The sequence below is a fragment of the Mustela lutreola genome, chromosome 3, assembly GCF_030435805.1.
Source record: "Mustela lutreola isolate mMusLut2 chromosome 3, mMusLut2.pri, whole genome shotgun sequence".
NCBI classification, from domain to species: Eukaryota; Metazoa; Chordata; class Mammalia; order Carnivora; family Mustelidae; genus Mustela; species Mustela lutreola.
In genome coordinates this window covers 160,616,853-160,637,164 of record NC_081292.1, presented here as the reverse complement: position 1 = coordinate 160,637,164, position 20,312 = coordinate 160,616,853, and the positions used below count along the sequence as shown (strand labels likewise).

The window sequence follows — 20,312 nt, the reverse complement described above, 5'->3', positions numbered from 1 at the left end:
AGCCCTTATATAACTTAAACTTACAAACATATACCTGTTTCTGGATGCTAAAATCTATTCTGTCTTTTTCTGGTTCTGTTAACTTCTTTGTTAAGAACTGCTTTGTTTTTATATTATGACTTACCAGAATTTTTCTTTTCTCCTTTTGCATGTTTACTGTGTGAGATAAACCTAGTATCAAAGTATTAGTTTCCCACCAGAATAATTCTGTTGAGCTACTACTGAGATCTCATTGAATTTATAGTTTCTTTCTGAGGTAGTTTATATATTTACAGTGTTGAGTATTCCCAGATTATGGTAGGTTATTTCTCTTTACTCAGATACTCTTTTAATGTCTTTCAATAAAGTTTTATTTTTTATTACAATATAATTTACATAACAGAAACTCAGCATTTTAAAGCATATAACTCAATGATTTTTTAGTATATTATCCGTGTTGTACAATCATTACCACTCTCTAATTCCATAACATTTCTATCACTCCAAAATGAAAACCCCACACTTAAAAGTTACTCCTCTGTCATCTCCTCCAGACTTTTTGTCTATGGATTTGCCTACTCAGGGCATTTCATGTAAATGGAATCATACAAGTCCCAGAAATGTGGTCTTTAATGTCTGGCTTCTTTAATGTCTGACTGTAGTGGTCTTGAAGTTCATCCATGTTGCAGCCTGTATCAATACTTCTTTCCTTTTGATGGCTGAATTACATTCTATCATATGAGTAGGCCACATTTTATTTATCAGTTGATGGACATTTGATTTGTTTCCACTTTTTAGCTCTTAAGAAAAATGCTGCTATGAACATTCAGGTACAAGTTTTTGTGTAAAAACATGTTTTTAGCTGTTGAGTATGTACCTGGAATGGAAGTGATGGATCATATGGTAACTCTCTTTACTTTTTGAGGAACTGTCAAACTCTCTTACAGGAGCTGAACCATTCTATATTGTACCAGCAGTGTGTGAGATTTCTGATTTCTCCGTATCTTCACCAATAACCCATTCTTTTCTTTCTTGTGTTGTAACCATCTTAGTGGGTGTGAAGTGTTATCTCAGCAGCTTTGATTTGCATTTTTAGAGTGACTAATGTCTAGCATCCTTTCATGTGCTTGTTGGCCAATGTATATCTTCTTTGCAGAACTGTCTGTTCAAATTCTATGCCCCTTTTAAAATTGAGGTTTTTGTCTTTTTTTTTTTTTTTGAGTCATAAGAATTTATATCTCAGATGGTAGGTCACAGTTATATATATGATTTGCAAATATTTTCTTCCATTCTCTGGGTTGTCTTTTAACTTACTTGATGCTGTCCTTTGAAGCACAAAAGTTTTTCATATGATGAAATCCAATTTATTTTTTCTTTACTTGCTTATCCAAGAAATCGTTGCTTAATTCAAGGTTGTGAAAATTTCAAGCTATTCTTCCTTTTAAGAGTTTTGTAGTGTTAGTTATTTCATGTAGGTCTGATCCATTTTGGGTTAATTTTTGTATATGAGTTAGAGGATCAAACTTACTCTTTTACATCCAGTTGTCCCAGCACCAATTTGTTGAAAAGACTTTACCTACTAAGTTGTCTTAGGTACCTTTTTTGAAACTTAATTGACTTAATGGACTCTATGAGTTATATTTTGGACTGTTCCATTTGTCTATATGTTTATCCTTATGCCAGTACCATACCATTTGATTACTTTGTGTTAAGTTTTGAAATTGGGAAGTATGAGTTCTCCAGCTTTATTCTTTTTCAGTATTATTTTGACATTTAGTGTCTCTTATTTCCATATGAATTTTGGAATCAACTTGTCCATATCTTCAGAAAGAGGCAGCTGGAAAGGAAAATTGAGGAATTGTACTGAACTTATAGATCAATTTAGGGAGTATTGCCATTTTTACAATATTGTTTTTAATTCTGAAGAACACGGGATGTCTTTTTATTTATTTAGATCTTCTTCAGTAAAGTTCTATGATTATCTTCATGTGAGTCTTGTACATTGTTATTTGTGTTTCTAAGATTTTATAGTTTTCATTCTAAGGATCTTTTACTTTTAGCATAAAATTTCTTTTTGGGTTTTTCTGTTTTTATTTCAGTTTCATTTAGTTAACATACAGTGTTAATGTTAATTTCAGTTATGTAGCATAGGATATTTTTAATTGGCTAATGCTACTGTATAGGAAAGTTGTTGATTTTATCAGGGATAAATAAATATCCCTTTTTATGAAGAATAAACAAAAAGAATAGAATAGGAAGTTTAAAAACGGATCAGACATACATGGTTATATGACTTAGGACAAGGCACCACAACAATTTTATGTAGAGGAAAGATGGTCTTTTCAATAATTTGTGCTGAAACAATTGGATATCCATAAGGAATAACATGGGCATTGGCCACTACCTTATGCAATATACAAAAATTTTTGATGAATTATAGACCAAAAAGTCAAAGGAATAACAATAAAGTTTTTCTAAAAAATAGTATATCTTTATAACCTTGGAGTAGTGAAAGATTCATCGAAAAGGCTACAGAAAAGTACTAAACATTAAAAAGAAGTAAATTGGACTATATTTAATAACTTGTTCATCAAAGGATCTTATTAGAGAGTGAAAAGGCAAGTCATAAACTGAAGAAGATTTTTGTGACACATACTATTGACAAAGAATTTGTATATAGAATATGTAATGAGCTCTGTAAACCAGTAGAAAAATGAGCAAAAGATAAACAGGAGTTTCAAAAAAGGGAATTTGTAAATGTGCAATAAGTATGTTCGTCATCAGAAAAAAAAATATTTAAACCACAACAGCATAAAATGCAGAGTCACTAAAATTGAAAAGACTGATAATACTAAATGTTGTTGACAGAGTGAAACAACCGTCACTACCAGTAGATTACCAATAGAAGTGTACAGTAGTCAACTACTTTGGGATGATGTTTGACATTTCTACTAAAGCCAAATTTACTTCTGTCTTATAACCCAGCAATTCCGCTCCTAGGATTTACCCAAGAGAAATGAGTACAGGTGTCTCCTACCCAACAAAGATATGTAGCATCATATTCCTAGTATCTCTATGTATAGGAACCTCATATTAGAAACAACCCAAATGCTCAGTAGTAGAATGGATGAATTTTATTATTTAATACAAAAGAACATGCTAATGTTACATATAACAACATGGGTGATTCTTAGAGACATAGTATTGAGTGAAAGAATCTAGACACAGAAGAAAATGTATTATATGAGAGCATGTAGATGGGGGCAGGTGAAACCAAGCATCATGATAACAAATGGTTATAGTGGTTATCTCAGAATTTGGGGGAGGGAAGGTGGATGGGGACGAGGAACAAAGGAGCTTTCTGTGGTACTGGAAATGTTTTGGTTTTGATCTGGATGGTTGGCACATGAGGGTGTACCATGAAAAAATTCATTGATCTATATGCATGTTAGGCATTTGTGATTTACTGTGTATACTTTTAATTTAGAAAGTAGCATGCATATATAGAGATTGAGTAAGATACTATACTTGGTCCTAGTTTTTTAATTCAAAACATGCCCTTTATAAGAGATAAGTGAAGGGTGTTGAAAAGGGGAACTAGGATACCTTCAGTTCTTTTCAGTACTTCAAAGATCACAAATAAGTCATAGGAGAAAAAACCTGCCAGCAGGGGTTGTCTTTCTTCCCTAGAGGGGAAAATAATGATGAGTATTTTGAAAAGGAGTTTTAAAGCAAGTGATGCCTCAAAGATTTCAAGTCCCTTGCCTAATAGTACATGTGTGACAAATGATACAGTGTTCCTAGTGGAAATATGGTACATTTGAGATGGTAGAAAGACTAAAAATCACTTGTCTAGAGCATTTCTTCATTGCCATTAAAATTCCTTGCTTTGCCTGTTATGTAAGGGTCACTTAACATTTGAGCATGTGCATCTCCATAAAATTCAGTTATGCATACCTATATTATAGTTTAGTAAACTATAACTTCAGAGGCTTTTCTATTTTTATGGGAGTCCAGGGTGAAAAACTAGTAAAAGAGAACAATTAACTCCTGAAATTCTGTTCCATGATTAACTTCATTTTGTTAGTATGAATTTAAATGTTCTTGGGTCATTAGTGGTTTTTAAGTAACGAATGACAGGCTGATAGTTCAATTTTATAATTAGCTTTCTGTTCACTAATCAATATATATTTGAGGGAGTTTTTTTAAGAGATAAGTCTTCTAGTGTATCTATTTTATTTTACCATATAGTAGGTAACATGGTGAAGTAGATTAACCCTTAATGGTAACACATGAGACATCTTAAATTAACCCCTACGTGACTGAGGTTGAGTGGAGAATATGAATAATAATAATAGTGGCTATCAGGCTCTCAGGGCCTTCTATAGTCTCAGGTGAATGCAGAGATGGTATTCTTCCAGGAGTGTATCTTCATTCCTTGCCACAGATCTTGTAGGGATACAGTCCTTCAAAGGTTAACTGAAATCCAAATACCTCCCTGTCTGTGAGCTGTCCTTAGTAGAGATGAGAGGGCATAAGCATGGTGACCCTCAGCTCTTACTACTGATGACTTTGGACTCTTATTCCTGCAGTGCAACTCCCTGTATATCCTCAATTTGGATTGTTCCAGTTCCAGCAAGGAAAAGATTCTGTTATTCCTCTGGCACCATGTAGATGTTAGCTTCTATTTTTTTTTAGCACATCTCATCTTTATGAGGATAAACGAAGAGTATTATTGCAATAGTTAGTGGGAGAAAACTTAAAATGTAGTAAAATAAGTAAAATTGCTGTAAGAGGAATCAAATGTCAGGGGAAATCTGTGGACATAAGCTAGTTGGCACTCATAGTAATCATAAAACAAGAGATGTGTCTTTGCTAATACCTAGGAACTTATTGAAAGCCACTTCAATTAAGTAACCTATTGAGAACTGAAATATCTATAAAAGACATAATCTGATTTATGACTTATATATGGACAAGTGCTGTTTTTAGTGCTTACAGAAAGAGTAGTTTCTTCATGTGATCTAAAAATGGTATAGACAGGACAAATACCTGAAATAATACATATTTTTAGTTCTAAGTGAGAACAAGAGAACAGGGAAACAGTGCTAATTAATGAAAGAACATTGTAGTATAATATAGCTTGTAGTATAATAAAATTTATATCATAGAATTAGGTTATGATACACTTAGTGACTATGAAGCATAGTAAAAAAGTATAAGGGATTAAACTGAATATTTTGGTCTAATGAAACTGAAAAATTATATTTGATAACCAGGATAGATTTTGACAGAGAACTTAAGAGAATCTTACTAATCCTGCAAATGTCCAGTATTCTTTTTTAACATGTGTATTAATGTGTAAAATATTAGGGAAACATTTTTTACATTATAAGCATTTTCAATAAAAACTGATGGTGTTTCTGTTATACCAAATTACATTTTTTTTTTTTTTCATTTTTTTTTACCCCTAGGAAACTGACTGGACATTCTTTCCACATGGGCTATAGCATGGCAATTTTGAATGGCGTTGTTGCTGCTCTTACTGTAGCATGGTGCCTCATGTAAATCTACACCGAAGCAATATTTTTGGTAAAACTTAGTCATGGTTGCTTTATAATAACAGGGAAGAACATCATTTCATCATTTGTCTACTTAGAAGACCAAGAAACCTGCTGTCTGTGGTTCAGATATGTCATATCATCACCATTATGGAGGACCGTTTTGTTTTGTTTTTTAAATGGAGGACCTTTGTAAGCACCATTCTAGAACTTAGGCATTGAGAATATCTGAGTATTAATTTTCAAGTAATTTCTTAAAAATGTAAGGTGTTTACCTCGTCTTTTTACTTTTGTGTGCATTGTCCTTATAAATTATAGAAAACATTTTAGTGGAATTCAAACATGAAAACTTGAATATGGGATAATGCTATGTATAATACTACATTTTTGCTAAGAAATACTAGTGGACTGTTTAAATGAGATAGAAATACTTATTTATTCATGATATTAGAAAAGCAAACAATGCCTACTACTTTGACATTTTATAGAAGCTACTTTGAAATCAGAATAGTTTTCAATAGTGATAATCAACAGAAGGTGCATTTATATTTTTTAATGGGGTATAATTCCTTATGTGTTTTTTTAATATATTTTCTTACTACATATTGAATTTGTATGTTTTTAAAATTGCTACATCTAAACAAATGTATATGTTATTTTTTAGCTGAGGGAAGCCTAATACTTACCATTTTAAGTATTTTGTTTTTTTTTTTTTTTAAACAAAAAAAAACACAAAAAACAAACACATTGATCTGAGTTTAAAATTAAGTAAACCTGTTTTAGCAAAAAAAAACTGATAAAAATTAAATTAATTAAACCACTAAGATATTGAGAAAGTTGAAGTTGTTCACTATTTCTGTTTCCACAGTTGCAAATATTTTTCTTGGTGTGTATATGATTATTCCAACAGAACTGATATTATTTTGTTTTTAATAAATATAAATCTAAAATCTTTATATTTGGAAATGCTTGAACTACTTTGTTTTTAATTGCAAAGATTTAGTTGACAAAATATAAAAGGTATTTTGATAATGTATATATGTATAATCTTTTTATATATGTTTCATGATTTTCATATTTAAATGTCCTACAATTGCTTTTCTTTTTGTTTTTATAGTAGTTAACATTAGTTGTTCCTACTTCTTTTCTAAATATCTGTTTAGAAATTTGCTTCAGTTTTAGAAAGATGGGCTATTTAAAATGCTGTCTTGCCTGGCCATAGAAAAATTTATATTAGGAAAGCATTGTGTATCAAAACAACTTACTCAGGCTACATGGGAAATGAGTATGTGCAGTGTGTTCCTGTTATATGCTAAGTGTTGTTACTGAGTAAATGATTTACTGATATTTCTAAGCCTTAACACTTTTTTGCTACTCAGAAACCTTCCATTGGAAATCACAAATGCTGCTCCAATTTAAATTATCTGAGGTGGTTAGATTAGTATGGGGGGATGGGGGTGTGCGTGTGTATGTGTATGTGTGTATGTGTGTACACTTATGTACATATACAAATCCTGTTGCTTAGAATATTCCTTCCAAAGTGGTTGAAATGAATTTATTTTTACTCCCTTTCTCTTTGCTCTCTCCCAGCTCTTCCACTGCAATTGAACATATAGGTAACAAAATTAGTTTTTCTTCTCTCCACCCTTCTAAACCTTCCCTCCCCCTCAACCAATTTGGATAGCTCCTTCCAGACTTTTTGTGTCCTATGACTAAGAAAAATATTACAGTACACCCTCTATATGTAGGTATCTATAAGATATTATATATACATATAATATAAATACATATTGATGTATATCTGTAAGACCTTTCTTCTGGAACACGATTTCTTCCCGGCTAGCACTTCTCTTTCTTGGGAAGTTGTTCTCTGCAGTTCATCATAGGGTCCAAATTTAAACCATCCTATTTCCATAGCAGAGTGAATGAATAAGGATAGGTATATAACCAGAGTTGGGTCAATCCTAGCTTCTCATCTCTCTGGGCCACAGTGATTATAATAGGGATGCCAGAAAGATTGGATTTCAGTGAAGACCTCTTCCTGGTTTACAGAGAACTGTCTTCTCATTTTATCCTTACTTGGTAGAGAGAGGACCAGCTGTCTTCCTCTTATAATGATACTAATTTCATCATAGTGCCTTCAACTTCATGACCTAATTATCTCCCAAAGCACTACCCCCTAATGCTACTATCTTATTGGGGCTTAGAGTTTAAACAAATGAATTCTGGGAGGGGACAAACCTGCAGTCCATAAAAATATTCAATGTCAAAAGTAGGTTCTTAGAAAAGGTAGATTTCTAGTAAAACATTTTAAAAGAGATTTTCTATATTTGTCTGTGTTTCCGTTTCTGCTCTGTTCTTGATTGGAACAAGGCCCTATACTACAGACAACAGGAACCAACTGGCTAACTTAAGAGAAAGGAAATTTAATGAAAAGATAGCCAGTCACTCTCAGAACTGGTGGGCAGAAACCAGGAAAGTACTAGAGGAGAAAAGTACTCAAGGTGGAAGCAAAGGAACTGTTTGATAGTAGGAACAGCCTGGTCAGGATGATCGAATGAATCATTCCCGTCATTTGTTCTTGTCACTTGCAAGATCAGCTAAGGGTTTAGAGTCCTTGGAGAGAGTGCACAGTTGGCCAAGATTGGGTTATGTGCCTACTCTTTTGTCTTCTGTAATTGGGGGTAGCATCTGGAATTCTTTGGGGATGGGTGACCAGATAGTGACAAAAACAAATGTTCACTATACTACACTCTTCGCTGTTCAGTTTCCACACACATATTATTCCTTTTATACTTGAATTTCCAAATGTATTCATGCCAACAATGCAGCTCTCATTTACTACATCCGAGTCCAAGGCCTTCAGGCCATGTTCATTTTTCTAGTTTTACTACATTCTCATTGATGTTCTTCAAATTACACTGAACAGCGTGTGTATGTGTGTGTGTGTTAGAGAGGACCAGGAGTGGGGAGGGGCAGAAGGAGAGGCTGTGCAGGCTCCACGCCCAGCACAGAGGCTGACAAGGGGCTTGATCTCATGACCCTGAGATCATGACCTGAGGTGAAATCATGAGTCAGACACTCAACTGACTGAGCCACCCAGGCGCCCCCCGAGCAGTCATTTTAATACTTACAACAGGAAGAGATGGGAAATCTGTTAAAATACATGTTACATATGACAACAAGAAAATACAGGTGGGAGTTATTGTTTTAATTAAGCACCAGGTCATTGGACTTGACTTCTGCATCTGTTCTTTTATTTTTGTTTTGGCTACTACTTGAACAATTAGGTTTCTTCTGTAATAGAGTGACTGAGTTTATTTTAGACAGGACTAAGTCTTGTTTCTTTGACCACCAAATACGTAATATAAGAACATACCTCAGAGAATCTTCAGTTTTCCCACTATATTCTTTCCTGCTCTTATATGTGACAGCAACTATATTATAGGGTTAAAACACCCCAACTAACATGGCAACCCTCTTTTCTTGCCAGATTACCTAGTGTCATAAAGAATCCAAAATTACCATGCAGCAGTTTGAACTTCCAGTTATTTTCAACTAATTTCTTTTGAACTCTTAAATATTAAAATCTTTAAAAACAGAGTCTAGAGTCAGAGGAACAAAAAAGCAAAAACTTAAGAGAGCTTAATTAGGTGTAATAATGAGAGGCTTTTTAGTTCTTGGAGCTTATATAGGAATAGGAGAAATAGCATTAAAAATCAATTGTTGGATATAAGTATGTACTGCATTCGGAAAGACCCGAACTTTAACTGCTGTCTCTCAGTTGCCTTCATAACTAAGTCTTCAAGAACATTATCTTACCTCTTCTGGGTAATTAATTTCTTGGCCAGAACAATGTTGTGTGGGAATCCATGATAATGTGTAAATTATTTAGTAAGTCCATAAATGGTGGTCCTGCCAGAAGTATCGTGGATAAAAAAAAGCAAAAAGACCATATATCTACTAATAAGGATAAAACTGAAACATTACCTCTTCTAGTGGGATTAGTTGGCTACCAGGTAGCTGACTGACACCCCTCTGTTACCCCCGACATACAATACCAGTAGCAGTAGTCTTGGCAAACAAAAGTTGGGGAGATAGAGAAGGAAAGGGAGCAGTCAGAAAAGCATCTGAAAGTGTGGTTCTATTTGTATACTCCATCCTTGCCATCCTGGCACTTTGTTTATACTCTCATTTAGCACCAGCTTCATAAGATACCAACATTTACAGAAAAGGTTGTCTTGCATACCCAATTACTCAGAGCCTCGTTCACAGTGAGGGCTTTGCTGTGAGTATTAATAAAGCTCAGAAATATTCTCACATATCTGGATCCATTTTAAAAGATCCATCTATATACCCCTTCCAACCTTTCTTAAGTTGACACCAGTCCTTTTCTGAGCCCCTGAGAATCCAGCCAAACTCCCATGTTCACTTTCCATGATTATACATAATCTTATCTCATACCATGTCTCTTCAGGCCAAGGAGACAAAATGAATTGCTCACAGCTCTGCTCCCTAGGGGGACTTCCTTTTCCTGCTCTTTGCTGTGACCTATGAACAGGGGGTTTAATGGTCCCCACCACCTAATTTGTGGCTGGTAGTAACATAACACACAGAACCACCTCTAAGTCAAGCTTGAATTTTTTTCCAACATCAGTTATCCCTGTGGAGCCCTCATGAGGCCACAGTTGTGAACGGAATGAAAAGAGGCAGCATGGCAGGGGAGCATACTGGAAATGTGATCCCTCAGGGTACTCATGCCTTTAGGACTAGTTCAGGACACTTTTCCTGGATAATAGAACTCAAAGGATGCACTTAGGTCAGTGATTTCCCACTGAGGGCAATTTTGCTTCTCAGGGGTAAAATTTAATAATTTAATGAAATACTGAACAATATTTAGAGACATTTTTGATTGTCACAATTGCAGGGCACTACTGGCAACTAATTGATAAGCCAGGGATGCTGCTAAACATCCACAATGTTCAAGACCGCTTGCCACAAGAAAAAATAATTGGGGCCCAAATATCAATAATGCCAAGGTGAGAATCTCTGATTTATATTTATGTCGAGATGAGTTGGATAACATCCTATTCAGAATAGTCAGGGTTACCTGGAGTTCTGAGATCAGGTGTTCATTCTCCAAAAAGCCAGATAGAATGAGCTGTTTCTCAAGAGCAAAAAGTTATTAACCTAAGGGGACTTGTCTCTGTGCCAGTAGCCCCTGGACCTCTGGCTAGCAAGTCTGTCACAGACACTAGTCATTAACTGCAGTGGCCTTGTATGTTACTGGAGTTTCCCACATAATACTACTTCCAGTCAAAGAATTCACTAAACAAATTTATGCACAAAACCTTTTCTTCCCATCTGTATATACTGCCTGCTTCATACTAATGAGAGAGAGAAAGGCTTCCATAAAGATTATATACAACAATGCTATCGTTGAATTGGAAGCTGAGACCTCATTTGGCCATTTCAAGTTCCTTAAAGCACTGGGGGCTGACAAAATGGGTGTTAAGGTGCTAGAGTGGTTGATAATCCATCAAGAACAGATCAAGTTACTGCTACACTGTGAGTATGGACAAAACCCCAGAGGCCCTGGTTTGCTTCCTTCTTAGACTCTCCAGTTAGAAGATCTCAACAGTCTAACATAGACAGGATCTCAAATTCCTTAGGAATGAGGTTTTAGTTACCTCCACTGAATAAAAACCTACACCTGTTAAAAATTCTAGCTGAACGTCAAGGGAACATGGAATAGATAATGGACAAAATATATTCATAAATACAATCTAGGGTCTCATCACCAGTTTCAAAAACTGCTATATAGCCTCTACTAGCCTCTACCTATATTCCTTTCTATGGCATGTGTGTATTTTAACCAAATTTAGCTTTTTTTCTTCCATTGTTGTATATAGGATTTTTGACATTAGTTGATTGCAATTTAGTGCACAGATTGCAGACTATTGTGACTGGGTTTACTATAGAACTGAGGAGGAAGGGACATTCCTGAGATCCTGGATATGGAATTGAATGTAGTAACCTATGACATTTGATTGTTTTCCTGTGAGGAAGGGTGTATTCTCAGTTGGATGAGAAATGGTTGTACTATGTTAGGTCGGATAATTTCTTTAAGAGGTATAATCATGGGGAATTGTGGCTATGTGTATACTGGACAGGCAAAGGAGTGGACACTAGTGGGTATTTTGTCTCAGCCCCACAACCCATTAGAATTCCTTGTTAACATGTTTGTGGGAGGCATGGCTCCACATTACATTAGAGAAGGCTGAGATTAGATATTTTCTTTCTCTCCAATGGTTAGTAGGTAAGCTTGGTGCCCACCACTTGTATGCTCCTGCTCAAGTTTTGAGTTATGAGAATGAATGACACAATAACAGTCAGCAGTGCTGGACTAGGGGCCTGAGTGGATTAAGCTTCTGCCTTCGGCTTGGTTGCCGGGTCTTGGGTCTTGGGATCTCGAGCCCTGCATCAGGCTCTCTGCTCGGTGGGGAGCCTATTTCCCTAAGCTTGCTAACTATGCTAACTGCTAACTAAGAATTCATCATATGTCAACTTTTCACCACCACCTGTCCACAAAGCTTCTTTTAAAAACTTGGTTCTACAGTGATTTCTGCCACCTGGATCCATTGCTTTTACTACTAATTTTATTTTTATTATTTTTTTAAATTTTCTTTATTAACATAAAATGTATTATTTGCAGGTCTGTGAACATCAGTCTTACATAATTCACAGCATTAACCATAGTACATACCCTCCCCAATGTCCATAACCCAGCCACTCTAATATTAAAAATGATCTCATACTCTTTGGCCTTATTATTTTATAATGACTCCTCTTCCTAAAGATTCTTTTAGACTCTTTTTAATGTACACAATACTTAAGCTGAAGCTTAAAGGAGGTGCTCAGTCATTGTTTATGACATTTATTGAACATTTAATCTGCATAGAATTACAAAGTAGTGTAAGGAAAAATGAAAAATAATTTTCAAGAAAGTGACCTCAGATCTCGTGTAACTTATATAAATAGATACTAAGAAAAATTATTACAAACACCTGAGTGTTTCCTACACTGGTTAAAAAAAAAAATCTTTATATAATACTGAAATTTTAAAAAAATACAAGAAAGGCTGAAAGGAATGTTTGTGTGATTTTAAAATATATTCTTGGATTTTCTTTAGATCTGACCATTTGCACTGCCACTGGATTTAGCAGATAAGTGGTGTAGTTAAAGGATAATCAAAATTATCCTTTTTATCTAAAATTAAAGGATAATTTATTTAGATTTTCATAAATTAAAATATCAGAACCAGCCTCCACAGTAAAGTAGTCTTAAATATTAAGTTACTGGGATAAAGACCTAAATTATACAAAACTCCAAGTCCTTGCTCTGAGTAAAGAGGTATCCAGCAATGCTAGATGGTTTGTCAAGCATCAGTGGTTAGAATGGTAATATTTTTTTACTTAAAATCTGAAGAAGAAGTGTAAAACAAAATTTCCAAATTCACAATGACATTGAGGTCAACTACTAGAATTTGGAGAAAACTGTAAGAATATCTCAGAAACAAATAGGCAGGACAATGGCATATTTGTTAGTGGACAACTTGGTAACATTATGGGAAAAGGGGCACTGAGTGGCTCAGTTGGGTAAACACCCAACTCTTGGTTTCAGCTCAGGTCATTATCTCAGAGTCATGAGATTAAGACTCGAGACCAGCTCTACACTCAGCATGGAGTCTACTTGAGATTCTCTCTCCCTCTCCTTCTGCCCCTCCCACTCATATGCACTCTTGCTGTCTATAAAATAAATAAATAAATCTTTAAAAAGGAAAATTATAGGAAAGATAAATCCAAATGTGTATGTAAGAGACCACCAGGAAAAGTGTTAGAAATTAAAATACATACTTTCAATTAAACTTCTGTTCTCTACTACTCAAGAGAAAGTCACAAATGTTTCAAACCCATGCTGAAAAGATGGACCAAAATTGAGTGTAAGAAGACCTCAGTTTGAAGTTTAAGCTCAAAAGTATGTGTGTGGTGGGGGGGAGTCACTAGTGATTTATTAAATCATAAAGGAATAGGACTTAAATGGATGTGTGCAAATTCCCAATATATAAAAATGATAAAGGAACCTTAGAATTCATGTGATAGTTTTAAAAGGAAAAAATTCCTCAGTGCATTGCAAACTTAGGATATAGAGTTTCTACCTATAGATAGTGAGGCCTAAAAATCAAGGTAGCTTTGGGAAAGATTAATTAAGACCATGAACGATGAGTGGTGCAGTTTTCGAAGGTAGAATGTTTAAGAGATACAGTTAATTTTATGGGAAACGTTCTGGGAAGTAACCAAGAGTTGTTTGTGTTACCACTATGAAAGAGTACTGAACTGCATGGAAATTGCCGACATCTAACCTGGCAGCCTTTTTCTTTCCAATAAAACTTAATAATACTGTTTCCTGACGCCTCTTCCAGTGCCATACTCCCTATTTCTCTCTCTCTCTCCTTAGAAATCAACATTGTTTTACACTTACTTACATGGAACTAACTGCTGGGATGGGCCCATCTCAGACTCACTGAAATACTTTCCTTCTCTTTAGAGAAGACTGTAAGGCCAACCTTTTAGTGGCTTTGTGTCAGCCCCATAATGAATGTGGACATACAGTTCAGTATATGTCCAGGAAGGTACGAATTCCTTTTTTTTTTTTTTTTAAAGATTTTATTTATTTGTTAGCACGGGGAGGAAGAGGGGAAGAAGGAGACTCCCCCACTGATCAGGACTCCATCCCAGAACCCTGAGATCATGAACCAGGGTGAAGGCAGACACTTAACCAACTGAGCCACCCAGGCACCCTGAAGTTAACGAATTGAAAACAAAATCCTGACTTCCAAATCCCCTACCTCCCAACTTTTGTAGGTGTTGGCTTTGCTGCTGAAAGTTTGGCCTTTTTTTTTTTAAACTACCATTTTAAATTCTGTCAGCACAATTTATGTATCAAAAAGATAGAACTCTATATATCTGTATTTTAGCTAGATACTGAGAAAGTAATTACTACTTCTAGGCAAGTTATAATCATTTATAATTCTTAGTGCTGTACAAATCTGCCTAAGGTGAAAGTCAGTATGCTGAATCTAAAAGTGTAATGAGAGTATAATTTTCCATTTTACATTAAATACAACTAGTGCTTACATTGTTGGATGTTACAAGTTCATAATGATATAAAATATAGAGTGCATGACATTTATTTTATATCAGTTTTTATATAAAATTGCACTTTCAGATTGAGCAAATTTCCAGTTGTATTCAGGTCTGGAGAAACAAAATGAGAATCATGATTTAAGTATCCTAAAGGCATCCAATAAGAAAAATTTCATAGAACTGATAAGGTAGTTTTATTGTTTTAATTTTTATTTTTCAAAGATTTTATTTATTTGAGAGAGAAAGCATGAATATGGGGGGAAGGGATAGAGGGGGAAGGAGAAGCAGACTCCCTGCTGAGCAGGGAGCCCTGTGTGAGCCTTGATCCCAGGACCTGAGATCATAACCTGAGCCAAACGCAAATGCTTAACCAAATGAACCACCCAGGTGCCCCCTTTCTAATTGTTTTTAAAGACTTATTTATTTTAGAGAGGTTGCATGGTGTGAGTGGAGGTAGGGGCAGGGGGATAGAATCTTCAAGTGGACTCCCTGCTGATCTAGGAGCGGGAGGCAGGGCTCAATCTCAGCACCCAGGAGATCATGACCCATGAGATCACAACCTGAGCCAAAACCAAGAGTAAGTTGCTTAATCGACTGAGCCACCCATGTGCCCCATGATAGAATGGTTTTAGATTGTAGGACCCACGAGAGTGTATCTCAGAAAACATTTCTTAAAAAAATTATCTTGATAAATTTTTCTACTTCACCTAGTGGCAGTTAGAAGTCTACAGAGACAAAAAGAATCATGAAGGTCTATCTTATAAATCAAAATCATTAATAGTTCCTATTTGTTTCCCAATAAGAACTAAATTTTTACTTTATAGAAGTGTCTCAGAAATAAAATTAGTGAAATTAGTTTTTCATAGAAAAAAAAGTCTTAGATAAGACATTTAAGTAAATTTAGTAGTTTATTGCTACCCAAAACAGGCAGATAATCCTCAACCCAACAATTAAAATCTTAAACAATTGTGAATTTCTTAGTATTTAAAACATCAATCTTAAGGATATAAGTAATACAAAGAATGTGACACCCCACCATGGAATATGAATAGTGAAACCAAAGGACAAGTTTTTAAAGTATATTATAGCAAAGCTCTTATTATAATTTAAGTTTATTAATATATTTCTATATGAAGGGATATTTTTCTGATAATATAAGAAGAAAAAATACATAGTAAATGGTTGATGTTGATACCATGAAGCAAGGCGGTATAGGAATGCTAAAACTATAGGATATACTCCTTTCTGGTTGACTATCTGAAGACTTGGTAGGAACAATTTAATGGGTGACTAATGAAACCTTAAGTTGGGCAGTATTTCAAGAGCTTTGATCTCCCAGTTTAACTTCTAGGGCTTTACCCTAAATAAGTAATATAAAACAGAAAAATCCTCTATAACACCAACGATATCCTTCACAGCAAATAAGTTGGAGTAGGAACAATGGAAAGCATACTAAAAGATTGGCAGCATATGGTACAGAAACAGTGGAATATTGCGCAGCATTAAAAAAAGATGGTTATCAAGAGGAGTAGCGGGAAATATTCTTATATCTTAAAAAGCAGGACACAGGTATATAAAGCTGAGTTTGAACTATAAAATAACTGCACAGAAAGAAGATATGGACATTCATGAAATACTGTCAGGTTTTCTCTAAGAAGTTAAATTCCAGGTGGTGGTCATTTTCTTTATGGATCTCTGCATTGTGTAAAGTTTCAGTAAATGTATATTATTTCATAACTAGAAAATAGAAAACTTTTTAAAAAAATAGTATTTAGTTATGTATAGTTTTTGTTGTTGTTTTTTATTAAAATATAACGTATTATTAGCCCCAGCAGTACAGGTCTGTGAATCTCCAGGTTTACACACTTCACAGCACTCACCGTAGCACATACCCTCCCCAATGTCCATAACCCAACCACCCTCCCCTCCACCCCCAGCAACCCTTAATTTGTTTGGTGAAATTAAGAGTCTCTTATTTTTTTTTTAATATTTTTAAAATTTATTTGACAGAGAGAGATCACAAGTAGATGGAGAGGTAGGCAGAGAGAGAGAGAGAGGGAAGCAGGCTCTCTGCTCAGCAGAGAGCCCGATGCGGGACTCGATCCCAGGACCCTGAGATCATGACCTGAGCCGAAGGCAGCGGCTTAACCCACTGAGCCACCCAGGCGCCCCTTAAGAGTCTCTTATGGTTTGTCTTCCTCCCCATCCCATCTTATTTCCTTTATTCCTTTCCTATCCCCCAAATTCCCCACGTTTCCTCTCAACCTCCTCATATCAGGGAGATCATATGATAATTGTCTTTCTCTGATTGACTTATTTCACTAAGCATAATACCCTCTAGGTAGCTACCTATAGTTTTTGTGGGGATTAAGATGCTAGATGTGAAATTCTCTGGAACGCATTAGGTATTGCCTTAGAAATGCAAATTAAGAGAATGCAAGCTAAGATATGGGGGTGGCTTCCCTGTCTAGCAATGAAGGTTCTTTTATTGACAGGAAATAGTAACAAAACTCTTGCATGCTGCATAGAGTCAAATCCTGTCACTCTAATTATGTACATTTTCAGAAGTATTAATTGAAGAATCGTTTTAATAGTAAACAGCAGGAGACAACCTAAATGATCACAACACAAGATTAAAGATACTTTGTTCGTTTTTACAATGGAATACTAGGCAGTCATTACAAAGGATGGCATAGATACGTAGGCATTAAAAATGAAGATGTCCATGATACAGATTTAAGTGGAAGCTAAATTGCAAAATAAGATTAGTGTATAATCCTGACTTTATCAGACAAAACAAAATGAGGAAAAAAATCCTATGTTTAATAGGTCTGATGCAATAGTCTTAAGGGGGTAAACAGGTGACATGACAATTTCTGATATAAAAATCAGAAAAAAATCAGAAAAACACTCTGGCTCAAGTGCCCAAATGTATTTAAGATTTTAACTTTAAAATCACCATAATCTAGACATCCCTGCTGAGCAGGGAGCCTGCTGCCCCCCTCTTTGCCTGTCTCTGCCTACTTGTAATTTCTCCCTCTGTCAAATGGGTGAATAGAATCTTTCAAAACAAACAAACAAAAAACAAACAACAACAAAAAGCACAATCTAGATATCTTGTAGTATTACAAGACACCAGTAATTTATTAAGATTAAAGTGTCAAGACTTTTGGGTGCAGATTAAAGAAGTACACTTGGGCTACTACTTTATTATACAATGTAATGGAATGAATCTCTCAGAAATAAATGCTAAAATACAAAGGTCTTGGAATATTCTTCCTGATAAGAGTGTTTTTATTTGCCTGAGGTCTTGGGCCATGCTGTACCAGTTTGACCAGATAAATTCATTCTAATGACATGATTTATGGGGAATGCCTCTTTTGTTCTGAGATGGGAGGGGCTAGAATCTGAGTAGCTGTGGTCAGTCACACAGACATTGCACACACACATGACTGAACCCTAATAAAAACCCTGCACACCAAGGCTCAAGTAAGTGTCTCTGGCTGGCAATATTTCACCTGTGTTGTCAACTTGTATTGGGAGGATTAAGTGGGTTCCCATGCAACTGTACTGGGAGGGGACACTTGGAAGCTTATGCCTGGTTTCCCCTGGCCTTTGTGTCAAGTGCATTTCCCTTTCTTGGTTTCAGTCTGTATCCTTTCACTTTCCTAAACTATAACCCTGAATATAATAGCCTTTGAGTCCTGTGAGTCCCAGCAAATCGCCAAGCCTGAGGTTAGTCTTAGGAACCCCGAGAGTTTGTCAAAAGATAGTTACTCTTGGGCACCTGGGTGGCTCAGTGGGTTAAGCCGCTGCCTTCGGCTCAGGTCATGATCTCAGGGTCCTGGGATCGAGTCCCGCATCGAGCTCTCTGCTCAGCAGGGAGCCTGCTTCCTCCTCTCTGCCTGCCTCTCTGCCTACTTGTGATCTCTCTGTCAAATAAATAAGTAAAATCTTAAAAAAAAAAAAAAAAAAAAAAAAGATAGTTACTCTTCTCTTACAGGGACCTGCATAAAAAGAAAGGAGGTTTCATTAGTAATCCTCAGGCCTCAGTGCAGCTCTAACAAAGTCCCAGGGAGTCCCAGAACAAAGATTGCCCATTAAAGAGTCTTGTGATGGCTGGCTTCAGTACCCCGCTGTGTCATTAGCTTCCCAGGAAGAGTGCAGTCTCAGCAGGACCGCTGCTGCTCGGGATCCCAAAGTTAACTGGTGGGAATCAGGTAACTACAACTCTTACCACCAGGTCTATCTGGAAGGAAGACCTGAATGATATACATCTAGAACTGCCACGGTACCAATATCTGTAATTCTTAGATTATGACCAATATGAGTGCATGTTTGTGTCCTCCTTTCCCCCAAATTCCTATGTTGAAGCCCAGCCCCAGTGTGATGATATTAGGAGGTAATTAGGTCTGGATGAAGTTATGAGGGTGGAGCCCCCACGATGGGATTAGTGTGTCTTGTTTCTAAGAAAGAAACCAGAGCTCGCTCCCCCAGTCCTGTGAAGCTAGCATGAGAAAACGGCTGTGTGCAAACTGGGAAGAGGGCCCTCACCAGACACGGAATCTTCCAGCACCCCAATCTCAGACTTCCTGTCTCCAGAATTGAGAAAAATTTTGTTTTTTAAGACATCCAGTCTATGGTTCTTGTTATAGCGACCCAAACTAAGACAAAAATGATTCCTCGTTCTCTTTACAGAGTGAGGGTTGGGGGTAGGGGGAGAGGGAATTTTCCTCAATTTCAGTGAGTCTCACACTCAATTTGAGAGCCATCGGCCAGGTCTGCTGGGAAGCTGTGTTGTGAATGCCCCTGCTTGTTTCAACTTACTCCTGGGCATGTGAGGCAGATTTCCTTTTCTTCTCTCTCATGCTCCGGGTCCCCTCATTCTGAAGCTCCATCCACCTTCTTCCTTTTCTTCTACTAGCCATATGGTAGGCAGCTGTGCAAGGATAGCAGTTCCACTACACTCTCTTCTTAACCTTGGCTGTAAACCGGGATCACCTGGGCACCTTCAAAAACGTCCAATGCTCAGAGCATGCTCTGGTTAAGGAAATCAGAATCTCTGGGGTTGTAATCAGACATAAAGATGTTTTAAGCATCATTAGGTGGACCAATGGGCAGGTGAGTTAGAAGCCCTGCTGCAAAGGATCAGAGCGCCCAGGGGAAAGAAGCAGCACAGGCTAAATCAGTAAAACCACTCCAGTGGCAGGGTTTCCTTTCCTTTTAAAGACACGTGGCGTTTTTCTTATTTGCTTTTTGAATTAGAAATAAAGGATGTTAATTTTATTCTAAAAAGGTCACACATAAAGGTAAAGTTCAAACAAACTGTCCCCGCCAGTGCCGTTTGCCATTTCAGAGTTTGCCCTGCAAAATAGTCATAACTCCATTCTTGTTTTCTCACCACATTAAATTATTATGTTCTATTGTTTTGTGTTCAAGGGGAAGTTATGTTGCAATAATAATGAATAAAGCCTTTTTAATCCCTTTGAGACAAAGTTGATTTCTATAATGCGTTTGTGAAATTGGGGGCCACACTTAACAGTGGGAGAACTGAGCGAGTCGTTTT

At 36.2% G+C, this 20,312-nt stretch overlaps 1 protein-coding gene across 2 annotated transcripts in view; it reads left to right on the top strand.

Moving 5' to 3' along the window:
- The window catches only part of ARL6IP6 (ADP ribosylation factor like GTPase 6 interacting protein 6), a 37,841-nt gene extending 31,345 nt beyond the window's left edge, over positions 1 to 6,496 (top strand). Inside the window, exon 4 of one of the 2 annotated variants that reach the window (XM_059167332.1) lies at positions 5,454 to 6,496. In XM_059167332.1, coding sequence (XP_059023315.1) covers positions 5,454 to 5,547 — 94 coding nt within the window. In that variant the 3' untranslated portion in view covers positions 5,548 to 6,496. Of the gene's footprint in view, positions 1 to 809; positions 919 to 5,453 lie in introns of those variants that run through there. The other variant, XM_059167333.1, reaches the window with a different exon arrangement.
- Positions 6,497 to 20,312: the final 13,816 nt, after the last annotated feature.